Source organism: Oryctolagus cuniculus, chromosome 15, assembly GCF_051225735.1.
Source record: "Oryctolagus cuniculus isolate XC-2025 breed Fujian yellow rabbit chromosome 15, ASM5122573v1, whole genome shotgun sequence".
Classification (NCBI taxonomy): domain Eukaryota; kingdom Metazoa; phylum Chordata; class Mammalia; order Lagomorpha; family Leporidae; genus Oryctolagus; species Oryctolagus cuniculus.
Window position 1 is genome coordinate 8,756,797 of NC_142881.1, and position 24,247 is coordinate 8,781,043.

General features: G+C 57.6%; 1 protein-coding gene across 40 annotated transcripts in view; it reads right to left on the bottom strand.

Annotated features, from left to right (window-relative positions):
* The window catches only part of TACC2 (transforming acidic coiled-coil containing protein 2), a 202,534-nt gene that overhangs the window by 68,833 nt on the left and 109,454 nt on the right, over nucleotides 1-24,247 (bottom strand). For 35 of the 40 annotated variants that reach the window (XM_051824267.3, XM_051824261.3, XM_070057109.2 and 32 more), the window contains one exon: nucleotides 21,635-21,769. In XM_051824267.3, coding sequence (XP_051680227.3) covers nucleotides 21,635-21,769 — 135 coding nt within the window. Of the gene's footprint in view, nucleotides 1-2,897; nucleotides 3,263-12,015; nucleotides 12,227-21,634; nucleotides 21,770-24,247 lie in introns of those variants that run through there. The other 5 variants (XM_089313900.1, XM_051824276.3, XM_051824278.3 and 2 more) reach the window with 5 other exon arrangements.

Sequence of the window (24,247 nt, forward strand, 5' to 3'; positions counted from 1 at the left end):
TTGAAAGAGTTGCAGGGAGAGGGAGAGGGGGGAAAAAGAGAGAGAGAGAGAGAGAGAGGGAGAGAGAGAGGGAGAGGGAAGGAGGGAGGGAGATCTTCCATTTGCTGGTTCACTCCCCAAATGGCCGCAACAGCTAACACTGGGCCAGGCTGAAGCCAGGAGCCAGGAGCTTCTTTTGGGTCTCCCACGTGCTCCCATGTGGCTGGCAGGTACCCAGGTACCTGGGCCATCACCTGCTGCTTTCCCAGGCCATTAGTAGGAAGCTGGATGGAAAAGTGGAACAGCCAGGGCAGGAACCGCACGGTGCCTGTGCGGGAAGCCAGCGTCATAGGCAGTGGCCTCACCTGCCACACCACAGTGCCGGCTCCTGGATTTTCCAAGGGCCCAGATGGCAAGGGGACGCACTGGCTTGGAGCTTCTCAAACTCTGATGTGCTGATAGGGTCACGCACACCTCTATAAACCATGGTTATAATGCAGAGGCGTGGCAGCCCTGGCGGGGCCTGAGAGCCTGCATATCTAACAAGTCCCTGTGGGCAGCTGAGGCTGTGGCGCTAGGGTTTGGGGCTCCAACAAGTTCCTGTGGGAGAAGCAAGGCACTGGGCACACCGCCCCGCTCCCAGGTGTCTTCCTGCTGCTCTGGTCTTTCTCCCTCGACACCCCACCTCTCTCCTGTACAGAATGAAGGCACCCCAGGCCCGAGATCTGGAGGAAGAAACACTGAAATCGAAAAACTCAGATCCTCTGTTTCAGTTTCACTCTTAGGCACTGGTCCTTCCTAAGCCAACCTTTCACAAGAAACACAGGAGGACGAGGGCCACTCACTCCAGATGCCCGGTTCAGCGGGTGAGCGCCCGGTGCTGTCTCTGTTCCTGCATCCCCAAAGCAGACGCACATTCCTGCCAGGGGCCCCTCCGCTGTGTCCCCTATCACTCAGACGCAAGGAAACACACGCTGTCGAAGGACTTGCACCTAGGCAGCAAGCCACACTCTCTGAACACGTTTTCCTAGCCTCTGTCTAGCCTGGAAGAAAGCACACATGTAGTGGAAAACCAGCCCCGGTTAGATCTCAGGGGAGAGCTGCAGGTGCAGCACGGCACACACATCTCCCTCCCTTTCCTTCAGAACCCAAATGTTAGGTGGATCTTCTGCGGGGAACGAAGAGCCACTCTACAGATGCTATCTAAGACATTCCAGGAGCGCAGCTCTGGGATGAGAAGCTTGCGCGGTGCCTATGGGCCAACTCAACCGTGAAAACATTTGATAAGCAGCTTCAGTCACCATGTGTCCATTGAGCCTGAAGTTACAGCTGAACACCACCGTCCCCACAGCTCGAACCCCCTCAGGGAGACTGTATCCAAAAAGGCAACATGTTATTAACAGAGTGTCTCTAACAGACACTCCCCAGGGCAGTCACTGCGGTTGTTAACTCAGCTGGGCAAGAGGACAGGCTGTTCCGGACTGGCGAGGCCACTTTCCAATGGCCGAGGAGCTTGTCTTCCCAAACGGACAAAGGTCTGAGCCGTATGAGCTGCAGAGCTCAGGCCTACACTAAGTACCTGATGTCCACTCTACAGACTTTCAAACCACGGGCTACCATTGCTTTCTCCTGCTGAGGCGCGAGTCCTGCATGGCGGCCGCAGTTCTATGCACTGAACACTACTACACACGCACCAGAAGCATGGCAGGCCTACTCTGTATGGTTTGTGACATAAGAAAATAAAAAAACAAAACCCTCCATCGTGAGGGCCCCCACTGTACGACGATGCTTTTTCCAGCTGTGGGAACGAAGACAAACGAGGGGTGCACACCTGCTCCTAACGATGATTCCCTGCTGCAGGGCAGAAGCTGGAAACTGTGAGGCTTAGGACAGCATGACATCACCGCATGGGGCCAGGGCCTAAGACCAGGCACCGGTCCCCCGGAGGGAGCCCCCAGGCGGCCCCAGACCCCCTACAACACACAGACCAACCCCTGCTATATTTCAAACTACACATCAGCCACTGCTAAGAACCCACCGGTTACCACCCCCATCCCCGAGGCCCCAGAAACGCTCTCCTCTGCTTTGGGAAAGGGGAGCGGACCTCGGTGTGGCCTGACTGGCTGCAACGTGTCCCAGCCGGCAGACCTACTCAGCGAGCCCCATCCCTCTCAAGCAGCCTTGAGAGGTCACGGAGCCAACGCGAGCAGACACGGCAGTGCTAACCAACACTGGCCAGGGATAAAGGCCACTTCTGGCCACATCAGCTCTGTGGCTTAGAGAAAAGATCGGGTTCCGGGATGTGCGCACGGTCCATTATCGCCTCCACCAATGACAGGACGGTTCCGCTGCCCTGACTAATAACAGCCAGCGGCCTTGTCCTCCAGTGTGCACTGGAGAGTGAGTACATGGACCATGCTTGGGCTAACCGGCCTGGACACCCCCCCACCACGAGCTCTGGGCCATCTGCCCAGCCACATAAGTGGCTGCCTGCACACTGGTCAGGCTCCGTGGGCACGGCGCTGCCACACTCTAAGGCTCTCCCTAGGAGGAGGCCCCAGCTCATGCCGGCTGCTCCCTTGCAGAAAATACCACCGTGGCAGGCAGGGGTGCAGAGGCAAGAAGCTGATGGCTCTGAGATGCCCCCAACCATGCACACCACTGCTAAACAATCCACACCAAATTCCGGGGGTCATTTCTACTCCCAACAGCGGCCCGGGGGGTGCCAGATGCTCATCCCAGACAAGACACGAAATGCCAGGAGTCGCAGCCATCAAGGAAAACCTCGCAAGGGTACCGAGGTCCCCAGGCCCGCGCAGGCTCCAGGCTGCACAGGCATCGGTGGAGGCGACACTAACAAAGCCGGGGCTGCCTCGCCTCCTCCGGGGTGGGGGGAGGGGTCCGGGCGGAGCACTTACATTGCCTCGGAAACCTCCAGGCTCAGGTCGCTGGCTGGGGCTGGCTGCAGGGACTGCGACCCTCCCATCCTGGCTGCGCCCTGGCGTGCTGGCTAGCCGCGAGCGGGGCCAGCGTCGTGGCGCGATTCCTCCAGCCGGGAGCCCACGGCGGGCCGGCCGGTGGCCGGGGCTGCTGCACTGCAGAGGGGAGCGGCCGCGGGCATCCGTGGCGGCGGCAGCGCTGGGAGCTGCGGCGGGCGGCGGGCGGCCCGAGCCGGGCCCGGGGGGCGAGCGCCGCGGGAGGGTGCGCGCCTCCGAGAGCACGAGCGGAGCCGGGGCGCGCGCGAGTGAGAGCCCAAGCGCCGGGGCGAGCGGATCTGCTCCCTCGAAGCCCCCGGCAGCCCAGCTCCTGCGTGTGACACGATGACGTCATCAGCACAGAGCAGCCCCGACGCCCGCACCTCCACAAAGCTCCGGAAACAGGGCGGGGGGTGGAGGGGTCGGCGTAGACCCTCCCTCTGCGCGCACCCCAAGCTCCAGTCCCTGCAGCCTCACCGGGACCGCCCGCATTGTGTGGCTTTGAAATGCAAATTCGCCGTGGCTGGGAAGAGGGACCCTGGCAGGGAGGGGCAGGGAGTTGCGATCGGGCGGGCTGACCCTTGGGAGAGAGTGGGGGTCTCCGCGCTGGCTCTGCCCCCTGCCAGGGGCAAGGAAATGGTTTCTCCCGCCTTGGACCAGGGGGATGCCTGGAGGATCAGGTACCCAGGCTGCCGATTGAGACCAGCGCCCTCTCCCACGGCCACTCTGCCTCCTTCAGGCCAAGGCCCTGGGGCCCCCTGACCTGACCGCCCCCCATCTTCCCTCCCAGGCTCTGTCGGGGCCAGGGCAGTCTGCAATGCCGCCTTTGGCCACCAGATGAGCTCTCCACAAAGACAAGCAAGCACAAGGCGCACCCTGAACAGAGGCCCAGGCCCCTCAAGCAGGAACAAGAGCATACAGGAGCAAGGGGGCACGCTACACATGGGCTGGCCCTGCAGCAGTGCCGGTGACACCCCACCACTGGGACCCCCATCCCCACTCCCATCAGCAGTCCTGGCTCCTGGCTGGCTCCAAACCCTGCTTGCTGAAGGCATGGAGAGAAAGGCTCCATTTGCGCAGGGGGTGTCAGAGCCCTGGAAAACAGACTGTCCCTCTTCTGAGCTCTCAATGCCAGGCCTAGAGTAGAATTCAAACCGATCCACTTCTGTGTAAGCTGAAGACGTCTACATTTTTCCAGCATTTCATCACCCATTGCGCAAAAAGCCTACAATGTATCTAAACTGTGGCCCCCCCAAAAATTAAGTTCAAAGTAAAACCACTCACAGTATTTAAAGATTTCCTGCAAACACATTGAGTGTTTTCTAAAACTGTGGCCAAGGATGCTGGGATGGGCACTTTGGGGACTGCCCCTCAGGACATCGGGGAAGTTCCAGGAGGTGCTGGTGGGCTGACTTTGCCCTGCTTGTATTTTAGTATCAGTGTCAAACAAAGCGGCAGGTCATCAGAATCGTTTCCCAGGAGCGACACCATGAAGTTTCTAGGAACCAGTGACAAGGTTCACTTTTCCACTTATATGAAAATAGCTAATGACTATGTCAGTCTCACAGGCAGGGTAACTGCCAGGGGGAGGGTGGCGTGATGGAGCCCGCTCTGGAAAGCACCTCCTGGGGAGGCTGTCACTCACTGTCTGTGCTGGGTGCCATTTAGTGGCAAGGATGCTGCAACCTGTCCATCCTGGGAGATGCGGGTTTGTGTGTTCAAAGATTTATTTGAAAGGCAGAGTTAACAGAGAGAGGGAGAGACAGAGTGAAAGAGAGAGAGAGAGAATCTTCCATCTACTGGTTCAGCCCCCAAATGGCCACAACCAAAGCCAAGATTCTGTAACTCCCTCTGGGTCTCCCACGTGGGTGGAAAACCGGCTCCCACGTGGGATGCTGATGTCACTAGTGGTAGCTTGACCTGCTGTACCACACCCCGGGGCCCTGGGCTGTGTGTCTTCGTCAGAAAACAGACTTCTTAGACTCTGGTCCAGGTTGAGAATGGTGGGGAGGAATCCAAACAATCCCACTACATGCAGCCAAAATCGCACAACAGTGACTTGGACCACAGAGTTTAAGAAACGTGACCCTTTCCTTGGGCATGTAGGGAATGGCCTTCAGGCAAGCCTGGCACCAGGAAAGTACGTGGGGAACACGGAGGAACCACAGTTAGAACCCATCTGCCAACTTCGGTTTTGGTTTTTCTCTGTGACAGAACCAGCCACAGTGACCTTGCCCTTGCTGCAATGACAACAGGGCTTTGAAATGAGACGGGAGTTCCAATCCTGACTTCTCCATCAGCTGTGGCCCCGAGCAACATCTCCACCACACTCCTCCTCCATTTCCTCGGCTGACAAAACAGAAAAAGCACCTGCTTCGCGAGGGCCCTGGGGAAGTTAAGTCAAATACCAACCGTGCAAGTCTGGACCAGCATCCTCTGTATAAGAAACATGTTCCCCCAAGCAGACTGCCACAGAGGAAAGCGCTGGCGGCCTTGAAATGCGTGTACTCTGATTCCCGACAAGCACACCTCCACCCCCCAGTTCACCTGCTGATCCCCATGGGAGGAGGGGCCCCTGGGAGGGCTCAAGGGTTAAGCAATGAGGGTCCCTTTGTCATGGGGTTAACGCCCTTATAAAGAAAGAGACACGAGATCTCTCATTCTCCTCTCTCTCTGCCCTGTGAGGCTACTGAAGAAAGCACCACCTGCAATGGGGCTATCACCAGGACCCAAGCACACTGGCACCCTGGTCTCAGACCTGCAGCTTCCGGGCCTATGCCGTCCGCTCACGGCATCCTGCCCAGCAGCCCCGACTGAGACAGGAGCGCAGGATGCATCCACAGTACCAAGAACAGTACCGACGAGGGAACGGCAGAGGAACTCCTAAAAGGCAAACCAGGGAAACCGCAACAGATGCACAGCCACCCTGGGTTGCCATCAGCCTCACCTGGGTTGCCATCAGCCTCCGGGACTGCTATTAGCACATGGCCCAGGCCAGCCTGTTTTGCCTCCTCCACTTCCTCTCTCCTTCCTCACTTCCAAATCGTCCCACAGAGGTTAAGTCACACATTGGTACGCTAAGAAAGCACGGGGGGAATTCCTCCCTTGGAGCCCCCCACTCCTGACTGCTGCAGCAAGAGGCTTCTCATTTAAATAAATCTTGCTTTATCCACTGTCCCTGTCCATGCAGAAATTCTTCTTCAATAGGAGATAAGAACCAAGATTGCGTTCATCGTCCAGTAATCCCACCTCTGATCCAGCTCCCTGCTCAGGACTGGAAAAGGCAGCAGAAGATGGCCCATGTGTTTGAGCCCCTGCCACTCACTTGGGAGGCCTTGATGAACCTCCTGGCTCCTGGCTTCAGCCTGACTCAGCACTGGCTGTTGCAGCCATCTGGGGAGTGAACCAGAGGACAGAAGATCTGTCTCTCCCTCTCTCTGTAACTGACTTCCTTTTTTATTTTATAGATTTATTTATTTGAAAGTCAGAGTTCAGTGAAAGAGGGAGAAACAGAGAGAGAGAGAGAGAGATCTTCCATCTACTGGTTCACTCCCCAAATGACTGCAATGACCAAGGCTGGGCCAGGCCAAAGCCAGGAGTGGGCCCATGTGGGCACAGGGGCCCAAGCATTTGGGCCATTTTCAGCTGCTCTCCGAGTCCATTAGCAGGGAGCTGGATCAGAAGTGGAGCAGCCGGGATACAAATTGGCGCCCACATGGGAAACCGGCACTGCACACAGAACCTTAATCTACCATGCCACAGCCCTGTGCTGCCACTGACTTTCAGATAAATAATTAAATCTTTAACACCCCCCCAAAAAAAAATTACCCCACAAAAACAGAAGGAAAAAAGAAAGCACAGATCCCACCTAAATGCACAGGTGGGCTTTGGTATCCATGGGTTCTGTACCAACAGATTCAACTGACAGCAGATCAAAAATGCTCACAAAATAAACTGCACGGGGCACTGAACACATCCAGACTTTTTTTCTTGCTCTGATTCTGTAAACAGTAAGGAATAACAACTATGTACGCCGTGCTAGGCACCATGGGTAATGGAGAGACGATGTCAAGTGCACAGGAGGGTGTGCTGCGTGCAAACATGGCACCTGAGCAACCTGGGACGTCGGTATCTGTGGGGAGGCCTGGGACCAGTTCTCTGTGGATACCAGAGGGCAGCTAAGTAACGTGCAAGCAGTTGGCACGCCAGTCACTCAGTCCCTCGTTTATTCTTCACTGCAAGTTGAGGGTACAGAGCCCAGCAACACCAATTACCCAGGAAAGGCACTGGGACAGTGACTTGTGTTCCGCTTGCCACCAACCTTCTGGGAGGGGTGGCATTCACAAGTCTGACTTCTCCCTTCTTCACCATCGCCCATGCCGAGCCCACAGCTTCCTGGCCACTGTGTGAGGGACAGAAGCCTGCAAAGCAGAGATGTCCCCTCTGGATCAAACTGGTGATGTCCGCCACCACTAAGCACGGCCCTAATGAGACCCTGAACTCAGACAGCCCTTCCGCAGGCCTTTGGACCACACTGCACATGTTCTAGGGTCTGGAAGGCAGGCTCAGCCCTCACAGACGCCTCCAAGACACTCTAAAAACATGCTAAGTCCAGGAAGCCACCCATCATCTCTCTTTTTTTAATATTTATTGATTTGAAAGACAGAGTTACAAAGACAGAAGGAGAGAGAGAGCGAGAGAGCAAGCGAGTGAGCGTGCGAGCAAGCGAGCTGGTTCACTCCCCAAATGACTGTGACACCCAGGGCTGGGCCAGGCCAAACTCAGGAGCCAGGAGCTTCGTCTGGGTCTCCCACATGGGTGCAGGGGCCCAAGGACGTGGGCCATCTTCCACTGCTTTCCCAAGTGGGTTAGCAAGGAGCTGGATCATAAGTGAACCGGCCAGGACTTGAACAGGTGCCCATATGGGATGCTGGCATTGCAGGCAGCAGCTTGATCTGCTACAACACACCTTGCACCCACTATTTCTAAATAATTAGCAATTCAACATATATTAATGCACCTGCTAAAGGCCTGGCCTATAAATGGAGAATTGGATGATTTACTTCATATCAGAAAGATCTGCAAACTTGACAAATCCTTGTAACCCAGAGGTAAACTGATCCACAGAAAAAAAAACAGTGAGTACCACTGATACCCAAAGGAAAACAAACCTGAGGGGCTGGCAGTGTGGTGCAGTGGGTTAAGCCATTGCTTGCGATGCCAGCATCCCATATCAAGTGCTGGTTTGAGTGCCGGCTGCTACACTTGGATCCGACTCCCTGCTACTGCTCCCGGGAAAGCAGCAGAAGATGGCCCACGGACACAAGACCCTGTGACCCATATTGGAGACCAGGATGGAGTTCCTGGCTCTTGGCTTCAGCCTGGCCCAGTGCAGGCTATTGCAGTCATGTGAGAAGTAAACCAGTAGATGGAAGATCTTTCTCTCTCTGTCTCTCCCTTTCTTTCTCTAATAAAAAGTTTTTAAACAGAAAGAAAAACAAACTGCAGCAGCTCCACCTCTGGCTCAGCGAAGTCCTGTTGCCATGGCAGCAAGACTCTCCAAATATCACCAAAGGCCCCAGCAACGCTAACGAGCAGAAGCACACCACTAAAGGAAAGTGGGTCAGGCCATCCCCGACCAGCCCATGTGGAGAACGCTGAGAATGTAAATACAGATGGAGCCCGGCCTGGGGCGCGCCTGTTCCTTCCGGCCCTGGGTCTTCACCAGCACACGCTGCACCCCGGTGGGAATCGGGGGAGGCAGGGCAAAGCCCCGTGGATGAGGCCCGCCTGTGGACAGGTTCCGGCTCTGACCACTCCCACCTCGGCCCTCCCCTCAGAGCCCTAGGAGCCCAGTCCTCGTCCTGCCACACTGTACCAGCACTTCCTGAATGTTCCAGCACCTCACCGCGCCTAGAATCAGAACTGGGACGCTGTGTGGCCGAGTACAGAAGCCACAGGTGCACAGGTGCCTGCGACCCGCACAGCAGAGCAGTGGACAGGGAGAGCCCCTGATGCTGTTGGGCTTCCTCCATCTAAGCTGAGCCGGCCCCTCGTCCTGGGCTTTGGGAGGCAGCTTTCCTGTCACTCAGCCTTGCTCTGAAAGCTCCAAAGGTGTCCTCTGTCCTCACAAAGAAAGTCCCAGTTGTGCCTCCCGCTTTGACCCTGTCACTCTTATCACGCATGTAAGTCTTTGCCGTGACCTCACGGCTCTCTGTTTCTCCACCATGGCCCAGCTCCTGGGGTGGGGGAGAGGGGTCTGCTCCACGGCCAGCCACAGCCTTCTGTCCACCACCACGGAAGTTGCTTGGGTTAAAGCACTGGAGAGCCTGGGCTCAGTCCTGCCTACTCCACTTCCAGTGCACCCTGGGAGGCAGCAGGTGATGGCTCAAGTCCTTGGGTCCCTGCCACCCAGACAGGAGACCCTGGCTTCAGCCTGGCCCAGCCCTGGCTGTTGCATGCATCTGGGGAGTGAGCAAGCAGACAAACGATCTCTATTTGTCTCTATCTCTGCTTCTCCGCCTTACAAATAAAATGAAAATAAAGAAAAATAAAAGAATTCAGTATACAGGGTTTGATTTTGAAAGGGAGGAAGAGAATAAAGGATGAAAGGAGGGAGAGAGGAAGGGAGGGGGGAGGGAGGGAGAGGAGGGGGAAAGAGAGGGAGGGAAGCCACCAGTCCCGAATGCTCCAGGACTGTGATGAAACTGAGTGATGAGAGCCCTTGCCACATATGAAAAAGAAATCAGTAACAAACACCACAGCCAAGAAAACTAAGACCCTCAAAAGGATTCTTTCTTTACCAAATTAATCTGTACTTTTGAGATGCAAATGCCAGGAGACATTCTTGAGATTGCTTTGTAGAAAATATATCCTACCTAAAAAAAAAAAAAGAAAGAAAGAAAAAGAAAATATATACCCTACCTAATGTCAAAAAGGTCTTAAGCTCACAATTCAAGACAGCAAAATTAAATCTGAGTGGGAAGGAGGGGAAGAGCCCGGGGTGGGGGTGGGGAGTGTGTGTGTGTGTGCGCCAGGAAGAGCTGACTAGCCCTGGCTGCAGCAGGCTGCCATGGATCCATGTTTCTCAACAGCCAAAGCAAAGAGGGCAACAGCCATGATTCTTAAAATCCAGCAGGTGCAAGCCAAGGCGCTTTCGGGACGAAGCAGCGTCTCCTCTGCCCCCCACGCTCACGTGCTCTCACAGGCTCTGGCCAGGGGAGTGTGAGTAGGTGGTGAACATCGCCTTCCACAACATCCCCCCCACGCAGCACTGGATTTCCTGTGGCTACTTCAGCCAGCCCTTCAGAGCACTGGGCTGGGCTCCCCCCAGCAATCTGCAGTGTCAGAACACTGCCAAGTTCCTGGGGCTGTATTTGCGTATTTCTATCCTGCTGGGAGGGTTCCCACCATCCTTGCTTCCACCACACAAGGGTGTACGTGGGGAAAGCAGCGGCAGGCCTGTGTTGATCAGGAACACCAGGTACAGTGAACGATGCCATAGGGATGGATCCAGAAAGTGTGGCACTCACACACAGTGGAATTGTGCTCGGCCATAAAAAAGAATAAAGTCATGACATCTGCAGCAAAATGGATGCAACTGGAGATGGTGATGCTAAGTTAAATAAGCCAGCCACACAAAGACAGATACCATATGTCCTCCTCCCTGTGTGGAGCTCACTGAATGATTGATGTGAAGTCAGCATAGTGATGATCACAGGCCGGGGAGGGTGGGGGAAGGGAGGGGTACAAGGAAGTTGGATAACAGGCACCAAAACACAATCAGACAAAGGTGACCAGTTTGGGACCGGGATTGTGGCACAGTGGGTGAAGCTGCTGCCTGTGACACCCATATGGACACTGGTTCAAGTCTCAGCTGCTCCACTTCCGATCCAGCTCCCTGCTAATGCACCTGGGAAAGCAGCAGATGACCAAGTGCTTGGGCCCCAGCACCCACTTGGGAGACCCGGGTGAAGCTCCTGGCCCCAGGCTTCTGTCTGGACCAGCCCTAGATGTTACGGGCATTTGGGGAGTGGACCAGCAGATGGAAGATCTCTCTCTCGGCAATTCTGCCTTTCAAATAAATAAATCATGAAAAAGAAGGAGAGTGACAAGTTCTAGGGCTCCACAGCAGGGTGGGGTGTCCAGAGTTCACCACAATGTTCTATATTCTGTGTAAGGACCTGGCAGCGAGGAGCGGGCAAAGGATAAGACAGAGCAAGGCTGTGTGTCTGGTTGGTCGGTCTGTCCTGTGCATACGTGCCGAATGACCACACTGTGTGCCCCAGGAAATGGACAAGTAGTACATGTCCACCAAAGCTGTTACATTAAAGACATAAACAAGAACAAACAGAAAACGCCGCTCACAGACTCAGACACTATCAAGTCTGTCAGTCTATTGTACTGTCAGTGTGGATAGGCAATGTCCCTGAGCCCACAGCCTGGGCAGAAGACGCAAAACGTCGTGAAGTCTGGGAAAGCCGTCCTGGCCAGTCCTCAAAACCCACCTGCAGCCACTGAGGAATGGCAGCCGGCAGAGTCCGGCCTGTGAGCAACTGGAGGGGAACCCGGCCAGCAGGGGCCGGAAGATGGCAACAAGAGAACCAGGAGACGCCTTCAGGACCACAGCTGCGTGAACTGAGAGTCGGGTGCGAAGCGGGAAACCTGCAACCTTGAAATTCGGCAGGAAAATCCAACTAGGATTCCTTCTCCAGTGAAGCACTTAGTTATCCTTAAAGTCTGCACTTGGTTAAATACAAGAATCATTTTCATAATTTTTCATTGTTTTCAAGGTAAAGTCTCAAACTGCTATTAACCATAAACTTCTGGTTCATCCAGTGGATTAACTCTAAGTGGCCCCTCTCGGATACCCACTTTCTTCAGAGAAGCTGCAGTTCCCCACCCCTGCGCTCCCCACTCCACCCCACCCCACAAGCAAGAACAGACGGGGGCTCCACGATGGACATTCAGCCCAGGAAAAGCCCAGCCTCTGGAGCTCAGGCTAGGCCCTGCCAAGTCAAGCTTCCCTCCACACCTGGGGCCAGAGAACCGACGGACTCACCTGGGCCAGGTAACTGCTCCTGCCCGGGACCAAACACATAGGCAGAGCCCTGCATGGTTCTGCTTAGGGAGCGACTTCTAGGGCAGCAGGAGGTTCCATGAGCTCTGGGAACGCGGGGTGCTCTGGTTCGGAGAGCTGCTGTCTTCCCCGAGTGGCTCCCTCTGGAGCCTGGACTTGCTGGCTTCGCAGCCTACTTTGTACCGGGAACAAAAGGCCCTTTAAGGGGAACGTCCAGGAGGAAACAGACAGGAGCTCCCAGCGGCTGGAAGCCACAGCCAAGATGGCTTCTGAAGCCAGACTGGACAAACAGGTTGGGAAGGGCCGCCCCCGCCCAAGGGAGTATGTGTATGTATTGGGGGGCCTCCACAGGGTCCCCAGGAGGAGGAGAGGAGGGCTTCTAAGACAAAAAATGCAAAACAGCCGATCAGAAGCTCCCAATCTCTCCTCTTTGAGTCCAGCAGATACAAGGGACACTTGGCACTGTCCCTGCGCTGTAGGCCCAGCCCCCACTGGCTGTTCCAAGGTAGATTTCTTTGGACCAGCTGATGCAAACCCTGCCCTGCTCATGAGAGGAGCAGGGAAAACCAACCAGGTGCCGAGGCCCCCAGCTAATCCCCCAAGGACGCATGAAGGAGCAGAAATCCAACCGCAGGCTGACAGAGCCGCAGGGCTGGTAGAATGAGCCACTGATTGTGTCAGCGCGGGATGTGTGTGTGCACGCTGGCAGCTCTGGGATCCGCAAGGAGAGAAGGCCTACACTTCCAGGAGTGGAGAGTCCCTACCCCCACTTCCGGGGAAGGAAAGTCCTTGTCAAGGTCCCCACAGGTGCCTAAAGGTCAACCAGTGAGGATCAGACCTGCCTCGACCTTTAACCCCCATGCGCTGTATCTATAAAAGGAGCCCTCCCAACCTCTGACGCACGACTTGCCCGGGCCCCGCTCTGTTGGGACCAGGGAACCTCGCCCGGGAGCGGATTCCCAATAAAAGTTTGTGAATTAATTGATTCACCTGCCCGGGAAGATTTGTTACGCATGGGATACCTTCCACATGTGAGCTCCCAAGCCCTAAAAAGCCCCTCTCTTGCCATAGCCACGAGGCCCGTCTCCATCACTCCACCTGACACCAGGCTTGGAACCGTGTCTGAGGGTCGGCACGGCTTTTCCTGCAGGAAGAGGTTTGTACACGTGACGTTGTCCTGCGACACCAGGCTGGGCCCAGTCCTCATCTCGCTGCCGGTAAGGAAATGCTGCCAGCGTCATGGCTGCAGGTGTGACCAGGTTTTCTAAAAGCCTGCAGAGGCTGGCTCCTTGTAACTTGGGTACAAAACAAATATCGGTTGTTTACCTGTTGTATGTCTGAACCAGGAATCCAGGGAAACAGGGAGTCCCTACTCCACTCGGACATGTCCGCTCCACAGCGACTGCCGGCCTGGGGGTCACCCGGGGGTGTGGGCCGATGCAGCACAGGTCAGCTCCTGTGGCTAGCAGCAGCAGGGTCAGCTCAAGGAGGGAGCTTGGCTCCATGTCGGGCACGTGGGAGGCCCTTGGCAACCATGTGGACATGTGGGTGGACACGTGGTGGACAGACATGTGGGCAGACATGTGGAAATGTGGACAGACACGTGGGCAGATGTGGACATGTGGATGGACACGTGGGCAGACATGTGGATATGCAGATGGACATGTGGGTGGACATGTGAACATACAGGTGGACATGTGGATGGAAACATGGGCAGACATGTGGATGGACATGCAGACATGCAGGTAGGCATGTGAGTGGACATGTAGATGGACATGTGGATAGACAAGTGGGAAGACATGTGGGTGGATGGGTGGACATGTGGATGGACACGTGAGTGGGCACACATGTGGGTGGACATGCACGTAGATATGTGGGCAGACATGTGGATGGATGGGTGGACATGTAGATGGACACGTGAGTGGACAGATACGTGGACAGACATGTGGACGGACATGGGGATGGACATGTGGACATGCAGGTGGACACATGGTGGACAGACACGTGGGCAGACATGTGGATAGACATGTGAACATGCAGGTGGACATGTGAGTGGACATGTAGATGGACACGTGGACAAGTGGGCAGACATGTGGATGGACGGGTGGACATGTGGATGGACACGTGAGTGGACAGATATGTGGGCAGACATGTGGGTGGACATGTGGACATGCGTGTAGACACAGGTGGGCAGATCCGTACTTGCAGACACAGAACAGCAGCAAACACGATTTCCAACCCAGCCCGGAGTTTGGAAAACTCTGGAGCTGTGAGGAGGCCCTGGGCATCCCCTGCAGAGCCCAACGACAACGCCCCCTAGTGGCAGGTCTGTTATGTTTTTGTGATTTGGGGGGAGGAGAGAAGGGTGGATGTTTGGCAAAAAGCTTTGAGTCAAGTCCTCTTCCTCAGACACCCACATCAGAATCAATGGCTAGGGGAAACCTTTCACTCACCTGAACCTTTAAACTGACCCTGAGAAGTTACCTGGCCCCTCTGTGCCTCAGTTTTCTGACCTGTGCAATGGAAGTAGTAGGAGGGGCTCCCCCAGCATGCGGCTGTCGCGGGGTTTAAATGAGAGCACACGTACAAGCCCTTGGCACAGCAGATCCAGGCCTGCACACACGCACCGCACGTCAGCAGCAGCTGTTCTGTGAGACAGCGAGTCACCTCGACCAGGGCAGGACTCCACGTCCCTGCCTCACTGACACTACGCCCAGAGCTCCCCGGTCAGGCAAGGGTCTGCTGAGGTGACCCAACCCAGAGAGCTCCCACCACAGCTGTGCCCTTGGAGCTCATGACCTCAGCCGCTGGGTCTCAGCTTTCCCATCCATAAAATGGGCACAACAAAAGCCCTGCCTGGCAAGGCTGCCGTGGACATTAAAGGAGATGAAGGTATATCTAAAGCAACAAGCTCCACCTTGCCCTTGACCTCTGGCCTCTCGTCTCCATCCACCCTCCTCCCCGCCATCAGACATTCTCCCAAGCGAAAGCCCATGCTGACTCTCTCCTGCTTGAACAGAGAGACGCATTTCCTCTGGCCCCAGCAAACTCCGGGTCTGGCCGCAGGGCCCCCCTGAATCGGACAGTCGCCTGCCAGCCTGCTGCTCTGCCCCCCGCTTCTCCCTGGCCTGCTGTCGGCAGCTGCTGGGCCACTCGTGCCCCGAGCCTTGGCTCTTCTTCCCGCCTCGGCAGACACCTGCGCCTGCTGCCAACCCCAGTGGAGACGCTGGCTCCTCTGGGAGCCTCCCCAGCTTCCCCGGACAGAGTCAGCTGCTCTCGTCTCTGGAGTCTTTTGTTCTCAGCTCCACGTGGCGCTGTGCCGTGCCTGCCTCCTCACCCCAGCACCACTGAAAGCCAGGGGGAGCCAGCGTTGTTCACATGCCTCTACCTGTGGAGCACTGAGCTGGGTCCTTCTTACACACTTACTCCTCACATCCAGCCCAGGAGGCGAGCACCGCTGGCCGCATCTCCAAGGTGAGTACACTAAGGTCCAGAGTGGTCGAGTAGCTCATCCAAGGTCACACAGCTCATAAATGCCTCTTCCCCTGCACCACCTCAAGCATGGGTGTGCCACAGACTCAACTCAGAATGCACCTGCTGTGTGCCTGGGAGGTCGGATGACAGAGGGATGCGTGGATGACGGACAGATCTGCCAACAACCAGAGGGAAACACCAGGGAGCTCTGTGCGACTCCACTTAGACGCCGGCTCGCCTCGCTCCCCAGCCCTGACAGCAGCAGCCTGGGGCTTCACCCCGGGAGCCAAAGGATTGAGAAACTGACTCGCCAACAAAAGGCGTGGCGCCCAGGCAGGGCGTGGTCCTGTGCCAAGAACATCCCGTCCCACCCCGCCTCCGCGGAGCCCTCCCGTGGCCTGCGGGCCTGTTCCCCCACCTCCTCAGGGCAGTCTGTGGCCAGGCCCGCTCCCGGCAACCCCTGCTTTCTGCTCACGGGCAAGCACTTGGCTGGAAGAAAAGCGGCCTCCTCGAGTGCAGGAGCCTGAAATTAGAGCGGCGGCGCCACCCGCAGGCAGCCATGGTCTCAGCTGCCCCGTTCATGACAGGAAGGGCTGGGCCCCTCACTGCCCTGGGACCTTCCAGCCCCACCCTCGTGACTGCTCCAAGCCCCATCGCGCCATCTGCTTCTCCCTGAGTGCTCTCGGGGCTGGGTTCCCTTCCAGGCTGCTCAGGGGTGGTGGGACTCCAGCCCAGGCGGGGTCACGGGGCAGAAGTTCTGCAGTATGGCCCAGCTGTGCTCCGTGAGCCGGGCCAGAGAGACCCCGGGCAGCCAGCTCCCCTCCCCGTCCCCCTGGAAGAGGGAGAGCCGGCAGAGCCGGGATCCCGAGCCACGGCCTCTCCCACGCCTGCTCCTCCAGCCCGAGCAGGCCACCTGCCACTGACTGTCTCAGGAGAGGTGCAACCAACAGCCTCCCTCTGCTGGGAGCTCCCAGGCACACGCTAGCCCCAGCGGGGGAAACCGAGACCCAGCACACAGCAGGTCCAGCACACAGCAGGCTGCTCAGCCGCTGCCTCAGCGCTGGCTCACGTTCAGAGAGAGCCCAGGTCCGACCATGTGCACTGGTCGCACTGCATGGCAGGTTCATGTCCCATGTGCCCCAGAACAGGCCCTCAGGGGAAGAGAATGATGGGCACGTGGCTGCCAGGGCGGGGGCAGCACACCGTGGTCTCCAGGCCCTGCCACCCGCCTCTCTCTCTAGCAAGTCAGGGAGGCTCACATGCAGACCCCACCCACCAGACCAACTGCCGAGCTGGGGCAGGGGTTCACACCGTGGACTTGGGGGGACGGAGGATGGGGAGAAGCAGACTGCCCTCTCCCTTCTGCCTGGGCAGAGTTCTCAAAGATCAGAGCGGCATTGGCAGAGAGAAGGGAGCGAGAGGGGCAGGAGACCTCAGAGGGGTGGGGATTCGGCATGGGAAAGCCTACGGAGCCAAGTCACATCCCCCCACCTCCGGCGTCAGCCTCAGGGGACAGGCCTCCGCCCTGCAAGAGGCTCCGCCGCTCGGCCCAGCTCCTTGCACCGGGAGTGGCCAGCAGCCCCTGGCCCGCTGTCCCCAGCAGGGAGAGGGGAAGGTCAGCTCTGAGCGGGCCAGTGCCTGCTTGAGCTCACACCCTGCCCAGCCCTGGTGCCAGCAATCAGGCTCATCACCAGCCCCCAGGGCCACTGCGGCTGCCTTGGCGTGGGTGAGGCTGGAAACTCTGACTCCCTCTTTGCAGCTCTGAGAACAGCTCGGCTTGGGATGGTCGAGGCCGTGGACGGCCGTGCTGGAGGAGGGGGAAGCCGGGCAGAGGCCGGCTGGGCAGACGCGCCCCTCCTCCCAGGACGAGGGTGGGACGCAGGCACTCGAGCTGTCTCCCGCTGGTGGCCTCTGCTTTCTCCCTCCCAAAGTCACATCTGTTCTCCCCAGGCCTAATGACTTCCAAAGGGCATGGGGGAAGGGCAGTGAGCAAAGTCCTGGAGCAGAGCCATTTGCTCTGGGAAGGGGACTGTGTGGTCACTCCCACGGTGGCCAGGAGGAGCAGAGGCAGCAGGAAATGGCCCAGCAAGTTCGGAGAACAGAGCGGCTGTGCTCAGAACCAGGTGCGCCCTGGGTGTCTCCCGCCCTGCCACTCCCCTGCAAGCTGAACATGGGAAGCTGAAGCCACAGCTTCGTGTCTGCTCTCACAGAAGCCTCGCTGCGGGGTGAGGGGTGGCTCTGCACAGCAGGACCACTGAGGACCTCAGACGCTGGCCCAGGCCAAGCGCACGCGACCTCTGTGTGACAGCAACGTGCACCTGTGTGTTTGTGAAGCTTTGCCGTGAGAACCTCCAGAAATGACAGCCCCGAGAGAGGAGAAAGTGGAAGCTGCATTTGAGGCCACGGAAGTCCCCCTGGCCCTGCGCTGGCTGGGCACAGGGTCCTGTCCATCAGCGGGCCACACCCAATGATGTCACTGGCCTGCCTCAGGGCCTCGGGACACTGTAGGAAGCAAGCCCAGGGAGCCAATGGCCAGCGCAGCAGCAGCCCGAGTGATGCAGTGGCAGCGACCGCACGCAGGAGCCCACGCCGACGTGAGTGAATAATGGAATAAATGCATGCGTGGAGAGGAGACGGATCCCGCGTACAGAAGGTGCAGGGGCTGCTCCCGGAGAGAAGGGGGTGGGAGTCCCCGGCGCCTCCGCACTCCACGTGGGCTACACCGTGACCTCCGCACCAAGACTGCACTGGGAAAGGAGCGGGCAGGGACTGGGCAGTGGAGAGACCGCAAACGCGACCTCACCAAGCAGCCGAGGCCAACGTCGACATCACAGCCTCGGCGACGGCACATGCGCACCCGGCAACAGGATGAGCACGGCGCTCTATCTGTGATCTTCCCCCACCCCCACCCCAAATCCCAGTCTAATCATGGGACACTCGCATCAAATTCCAACAGTGGGGCACCCTACCAAACACCGGACCCCTCTCCTCAAAACCACCACGGCCATCACGAGGGAAGTCTGAGAAATCGCCAAGAGGAACCTGTGCGGACTACAGGCACGGTGCTGGCCCGGCTGGCGTCCTGGAACGGGAGCAGGGCATGAGGGGAACCAAGGAAATCCGAATAAACCAGGATGTCAGTGAAAATAATGCATCACCATTGGGTCACTGAACACCCCACATCACTGTAGCATTGCTCAGATGCTAACAGAGGGACGAGCATTGTGGCACAGTGGGTTAAGCCACCACCTGCAATGCTGGCATCCCATATGGGTGCTGGTTCAAGACCCGGCTGCTCCACTTCTGATCCAGCTCCCTGCTAATGTGCCTGGGAAAGCAGCAGAAGACGGCCAAAGTGTCTGGGCCCCTGCACCCAGGAGGGAGTCCCAGACAGAGTTCCAGGCTCCTGGCTCTCAGCTTTTGGCTTTGGCCTGGCCCAGCCCAGACATTGCGGCATTTGGGGAATGAAGCAGTGGATGGAAGATCTTTCTCTCTCTCTCTGTCTTTCCCTCCATCTCTATAACTCTGCCTTTCAAATAAATAAATCTTTTTGTTTTAAAAAAGAAGCTAATAGAGGAACTACAGGCTTAGATAAATGGAGAATCTCAGTATTTTCTTAATGATTTTCTGTAAATCTATATTCTTCTCTTAGAAGGGCCTATTATGAAGAGAAAAAAAACAAAAAACAAAAAAAAACCCTACCAAAGGAAACAGCAGATGAAGCCCCCAGTCCTCACCATGGCTACCATGTGCGCCTGCCTGGCCGGCCCATGGGGTGACCCCTGCTGCCAATCCTCACCACCGTGCAGGCCCCCGACACAGAGCCCACTGCCCTGTCTCCCTGAAACCCTGGGGTCAAGGGGTCCAGGGCAATGTAGTTTGCAGGCAAAGCGAATGCAAACAGAAGCAAAATGGCAATGCAGGGCCCCGTTGGTTTGTTTGTTTGTTTGTTTTTTTAAAAGATTTACTTAATTATTTGAAAGGCAGAGCTACAGAGAGGCAGAAGCAGAGAAAGAGAGGTCTTCTATCTGCTGGTCACTCCCCAGCTGGCCGCAACAGCTGGAGCTGGGCCAGTCTGAAGCCAGGAGCCAGGAGCTTCATTCAGGTCTCTGACGCAGGTGCAGGGGCCCAAACACTTGGGGCATCTGGTACTGCTTTCCCAGGCCATAGCAGAGAGCTGGATCGGAAGTGGCCTGCCCATGGGGCCACCCCTGCTGACAGTCTTCACCATGGTCACCGTGCGTGCCCGCCTGGCCTGCCCGTGAGGCCACCCCCCACTGACAGTCTACACCATGGTCACCGTGTGTGCCTGCCTGGCCTGCCCGTGAGGCTACCCCCACTGACAGTCTACACCACGGTCACCGTGTGTGCCTGCCTGGCCGCCCACGGGGCCACCACTACTGCCTTCTCTTCAGACTCCAGCCACACTGAGCACCTGTGGCTCGGCTCCTCTGTGGCGCCTCCCCCTTCCTCAGGTCCCGGCAATGCTCTTCCCCTGTCCTAGCCATATCTTCTCCCTCCCCCAGCATCCTCAGCAGCCCCCTGGCCTGGACAGCCCTCTGCTCTCAGTCACTGCTCCCCGGAAGCCCTCAGAACCACCCAGATGCCACGCCTGGCATCCCCAGAGGGCTGTGAGCCCCAGGAGGGCAGAGTGGGGCTTTGCCTTCTAGACCTCCACGACCCAACCCCAGCACAGGTCTGGCCAGGGTCTCCCTAAGTTCACGCAGCCGAGCGAGCACTCAGTGTGCAAATGCATGAGCTTCAGCAGCAACTCACAGGAGCAGGCTCCAGGGCACAGATGCCGAAGGGGAGGTCACCCAGTGCACCCCACGTGAGAGGCAGACACAGCTTCGAGCCCAGGTGGCCTCAGAAAGGAAGAGGAGGTAGAAGATCTCTCTCTCTGTGTCTCTGTCTCTGTCCCTGTCTCTGTCTCACTTGCTGTGATGGTTAACTGTGTGTGTCAACTTGGCTGGGCCACTGTACCCAGATACTTGGCAAAATCCCAGACCTGATATCACTTCAGATGAGATTAACATTTAAACTTCAAGGAAAGCAAATTATCCGCCCTGGGTGGGCCTCACCCGATCAATCAGTTGAAGATCTCAAGAGGAAAAGAGCCAGGTCCCTAAGGAAGAGGCACTTCTGTCAGCAGACAGTCTTGGAATTTTTCAAAAGCTTTATTTATTTATTTGAAAGGAGAAGACAGAGAAGAAGAGAGGAAGAGGAGGAAGAGGAGAGAGCAAGAGTGAGTGAGATCTCCCATCTCTTGGTTCACCCCGCAAGTGCCCTTAACAGCCGGGGCTGGGCCAGGCCAAAGCCAGGAGCCAGAAACTCCATCTGGGTCTCCTATGTGAGTAGCAGAGACTCAAACGCTGCAGCCATCGTTTGCGGCTTCCTAAGTGCACCAGCAGGAAGCTGGATCAGAAATACAGAGCAGCCAGGATTCACACCAGGCCCTCCCACACGGGCGCTGGCGTTCCACGTGGCAGCTTCCCTGTGCCCAGTGCCCACGGTGGCCTTAGAATTCTGCAACATTAACTCCTCCCTGGGTCTGCAGCCTGCCAGCCTGCTCTTGTCATGTGAGCCAATTCCTTAAAACACAGCCGCATCTATACATACAAGAGACAGCCCTCCGTATCCAGGGGCCTGAGTATGCACATTCAACCAATCACACATCAGAACCATCCAGGAATAAAGTAGGTGCCTCATCCTTACTCCTTAAAGGGCAGTGTAACAACGATGGATGGTATAAGGGGTCATCCAGATACCACATAAAGCACCGGGAGAGAACCTAGGTTCTAGACAAGCTCTAGGCCATTCTCCCTAAGGGCCTGGAGCATCCGCAGATGTGGGGACAGGCCAGGGCGACAGCCCCAACCCCCTGTGCACAGCTGTGTAGGCACACACACCCACGCACACTCTGCTGCTTCTTGCTTGTCTGGAGCGCCCTAATACACTCGCTCACACAGGCCGTCCATTGTCCCATGAGCCTAACGTCAGCTACATCACAGCCCGTCAACGCCTCGTTGGCACCATGAGAAATGCCGCCCAGCCACAGCCTCGGGGCCAAGGGCCACAACCCCTCTCTCCAGGAGCCGCTGCTGCAGGGAGGGAGCTTCCCCAATACCTGCTTGTGTCCTGGACCAGGTCCTGGCAGGAGGAAGCGGAGGCTTCTGCTCTGTGGACAGCTGGGGCGGAAGGCAAGGCTGCAAGTCCTGAGGCCGGGGCAGCGAGGTCCACACGGGCAGCAGCCGGGCAGGCGCTGGGGACACAATGGGAGAATTATTCCGAATGGAACTCGGCTCACTAATGGCACATTCATCAGCCCCCCCGCCACGCACACGCACACACGCATGGGGCCCTTTAAAGACCCAGCACACGGCTCCCAGTGCTCCGCTTCCACCTCCCCTCGGACACCATAGAGGCTGCAGCCTCCCATGCAGGACCTCCCTCATCTGAATCCAGCAGAACCTGAGTTTCCTTACAGCTGCAATGTTCAGGACTTCTAATGATTTTTTATAGCCAATGAGAATTAAATCAGAACTTTGGCGCCCAAAAACCCGAGTCTGGAAAAAGGCCAGGTGGAAAGGCCAGTGGGTCATCGAGGAATCTGCATGAGGTCCCGCTAAGACCCTTCTTCCTCCTGGGAAGGGCTGTCCACAGCACAGACGCCTGGCGAGTAATGGGAGAGTGCCCTCTAATGGGCATCCAGGGAACCACACGTGTGCAGGGGCCTTTGTGGCATCTTCTTTGGCAAAAACCAAGACCAACAATGCCACCCACGGATGAGAGCCCGGGAGCGGTTTCCAGGGCAGCAGCTCCCCCAGCCTCGACAGCCGTGCCTGGGGGAGCTGCCCAGCCTGAAGATGTCTTGGTGGTGGCCAGGCTGCAGGCGGGACCCTGCCTGAGGGGGCAGCTGTGGGGAGGCCTCACAGCCCCGGGGTGGAGGACCACTCCCCTCTGGGCTTGAACAACGCAGAAAGCTCGCCCACCACACAAGTCTGGGCGTGCGAGTCCGCGTCACTCATTGCGCTCATGCCAATGTCCTAGGCTCACTCAGCCAAGGAGGCGGCATCCTGGCCTGGGGGCAGTGGCCACAGAGGCTCACGCCCCTTCCTGGGGAGGGGATTCTCAATCTCACCCCCTGCCCCAGCTCCGGCTCTGCAGGCCTCCTTGGGTTCCTTCCCCGCTAGGCCGTTGTACCTCTCCTTCCTCCCCTTCCAGGTGCGCCCAGCCACGTGACACCCCTGTGGCCGCCCTCCTCCAGTGACCGCCCTGGCATACACCCCTGGGCGTCTGCTGGCCCCTGGGGAGACCGACCCACGTGCCCCTTCTGTCTCGGTCACCCCGTGCCCCACACCCAGCCTGGCCGTCCCCAGGAGGCAGCAACACACAAGGGCCCAAAAGGGTCAGACTGGCTGCTGGGACCCATGTGACCCTTCCCCCAGGACCCCATGGGAACAAGGAGAACAAGAGAGCCCAGACAGCACCAGCCCTGTGGCCCAGCCACCGGGGACAAGAACTACAAAGAAGCGCCGGGACCGGAATCCAGCAAAAACGTGAAGTACATCTAGGAGGGATGGAGTGACTTCTCGGTTGCACAGGGACAGCGGCAGGGGCCGGGGCGGTGGCTGGAAGAATTTATTTTGTAAGAGAACGACACCAACTACGGAGGCTGCTGGGGCTCCTGTGGGAGCTGCCGCTGCACTGCAGGAGGCCACAGCCCGTCGCATGCGTCAGTGAGCAGACCAGGTACAAACTCGGGCTCTGAGCCGGAAACTTGGCTTTCTCGAGGAACTGCCCTGGCACACCCTCCCTACACACACACACACAGAGTCTGCACATCTCCTGAGATTTGTTTAAATGTTTGGAAAGGAGGAAGGAGGCTATAGTTTGGATTCTGCTTCTTTGAGGACACAGGGAGAGGGGTGGTGGCGCTGATCAGAGGGCCAACGCAGTCGAGGTGTGACCAGATCCATCCACTGCCCCTCCCCGACCGTGAGACCTCCCTCTGCCTAGGCCTAGAGCTCCGGCTGCCCACAGAGCCACCTCCATTCCCGGGGCCACCTGGCTGCTTCCTTCTCTCCCACCACGGCCACACCCTTCCTGACCTGGCTCAGTCCCATCAGCCAAAGGCACCAAACAAATGACTCAGCCGCCCAATGGAGAACGGCACTGCCTCGCCCAGCGCCTGCTCTCGGCCCACCCCGAGGCCAGCGGTCAGGCCCCACAAGGAAAGGCTCCGTGACTCAGCACAAGCCCAACACACAGCACCCCCCTCTGTGGTCCCAACAGAACTCCTCCTCTTCCCACCCAGCCCTCCTGCCCCCAGACCGCCCCGATTTGGGAGTGGTGCTGCAGCAGGCCAGGCTCCGCTGCGGAAGCCGGATCCCCTCAGTCTTCCCGTTCTCTCCCCCCAGGGCTCCCTCGTCTCCTCTTCCTGCCGAGTCATCTCCTCTGCTCCTGGAATCCGAGCAGCCCCGCGGAGCAGGGCTCTGGGACATCCTGCTGTGCCTGCATCCCATTCTGACCCCTCCGATCCACACTACTGAATCAACCCAGCTCAACTTCTAGGCAGGTTCTTCCCTTGCTTAAACCCCCAATCTGCAGGTGGGCTCCCTGGGCCGGCTCTGAGCCCACCAGGCCTATCTGTGGCTGGCTGCTCCAGGCACACAAAGTCCCTCCCAGGCTGCAACAGGCCCTCCCCCAGACGGCCCCCAGTCTCGCTCTCGCTCTCTCT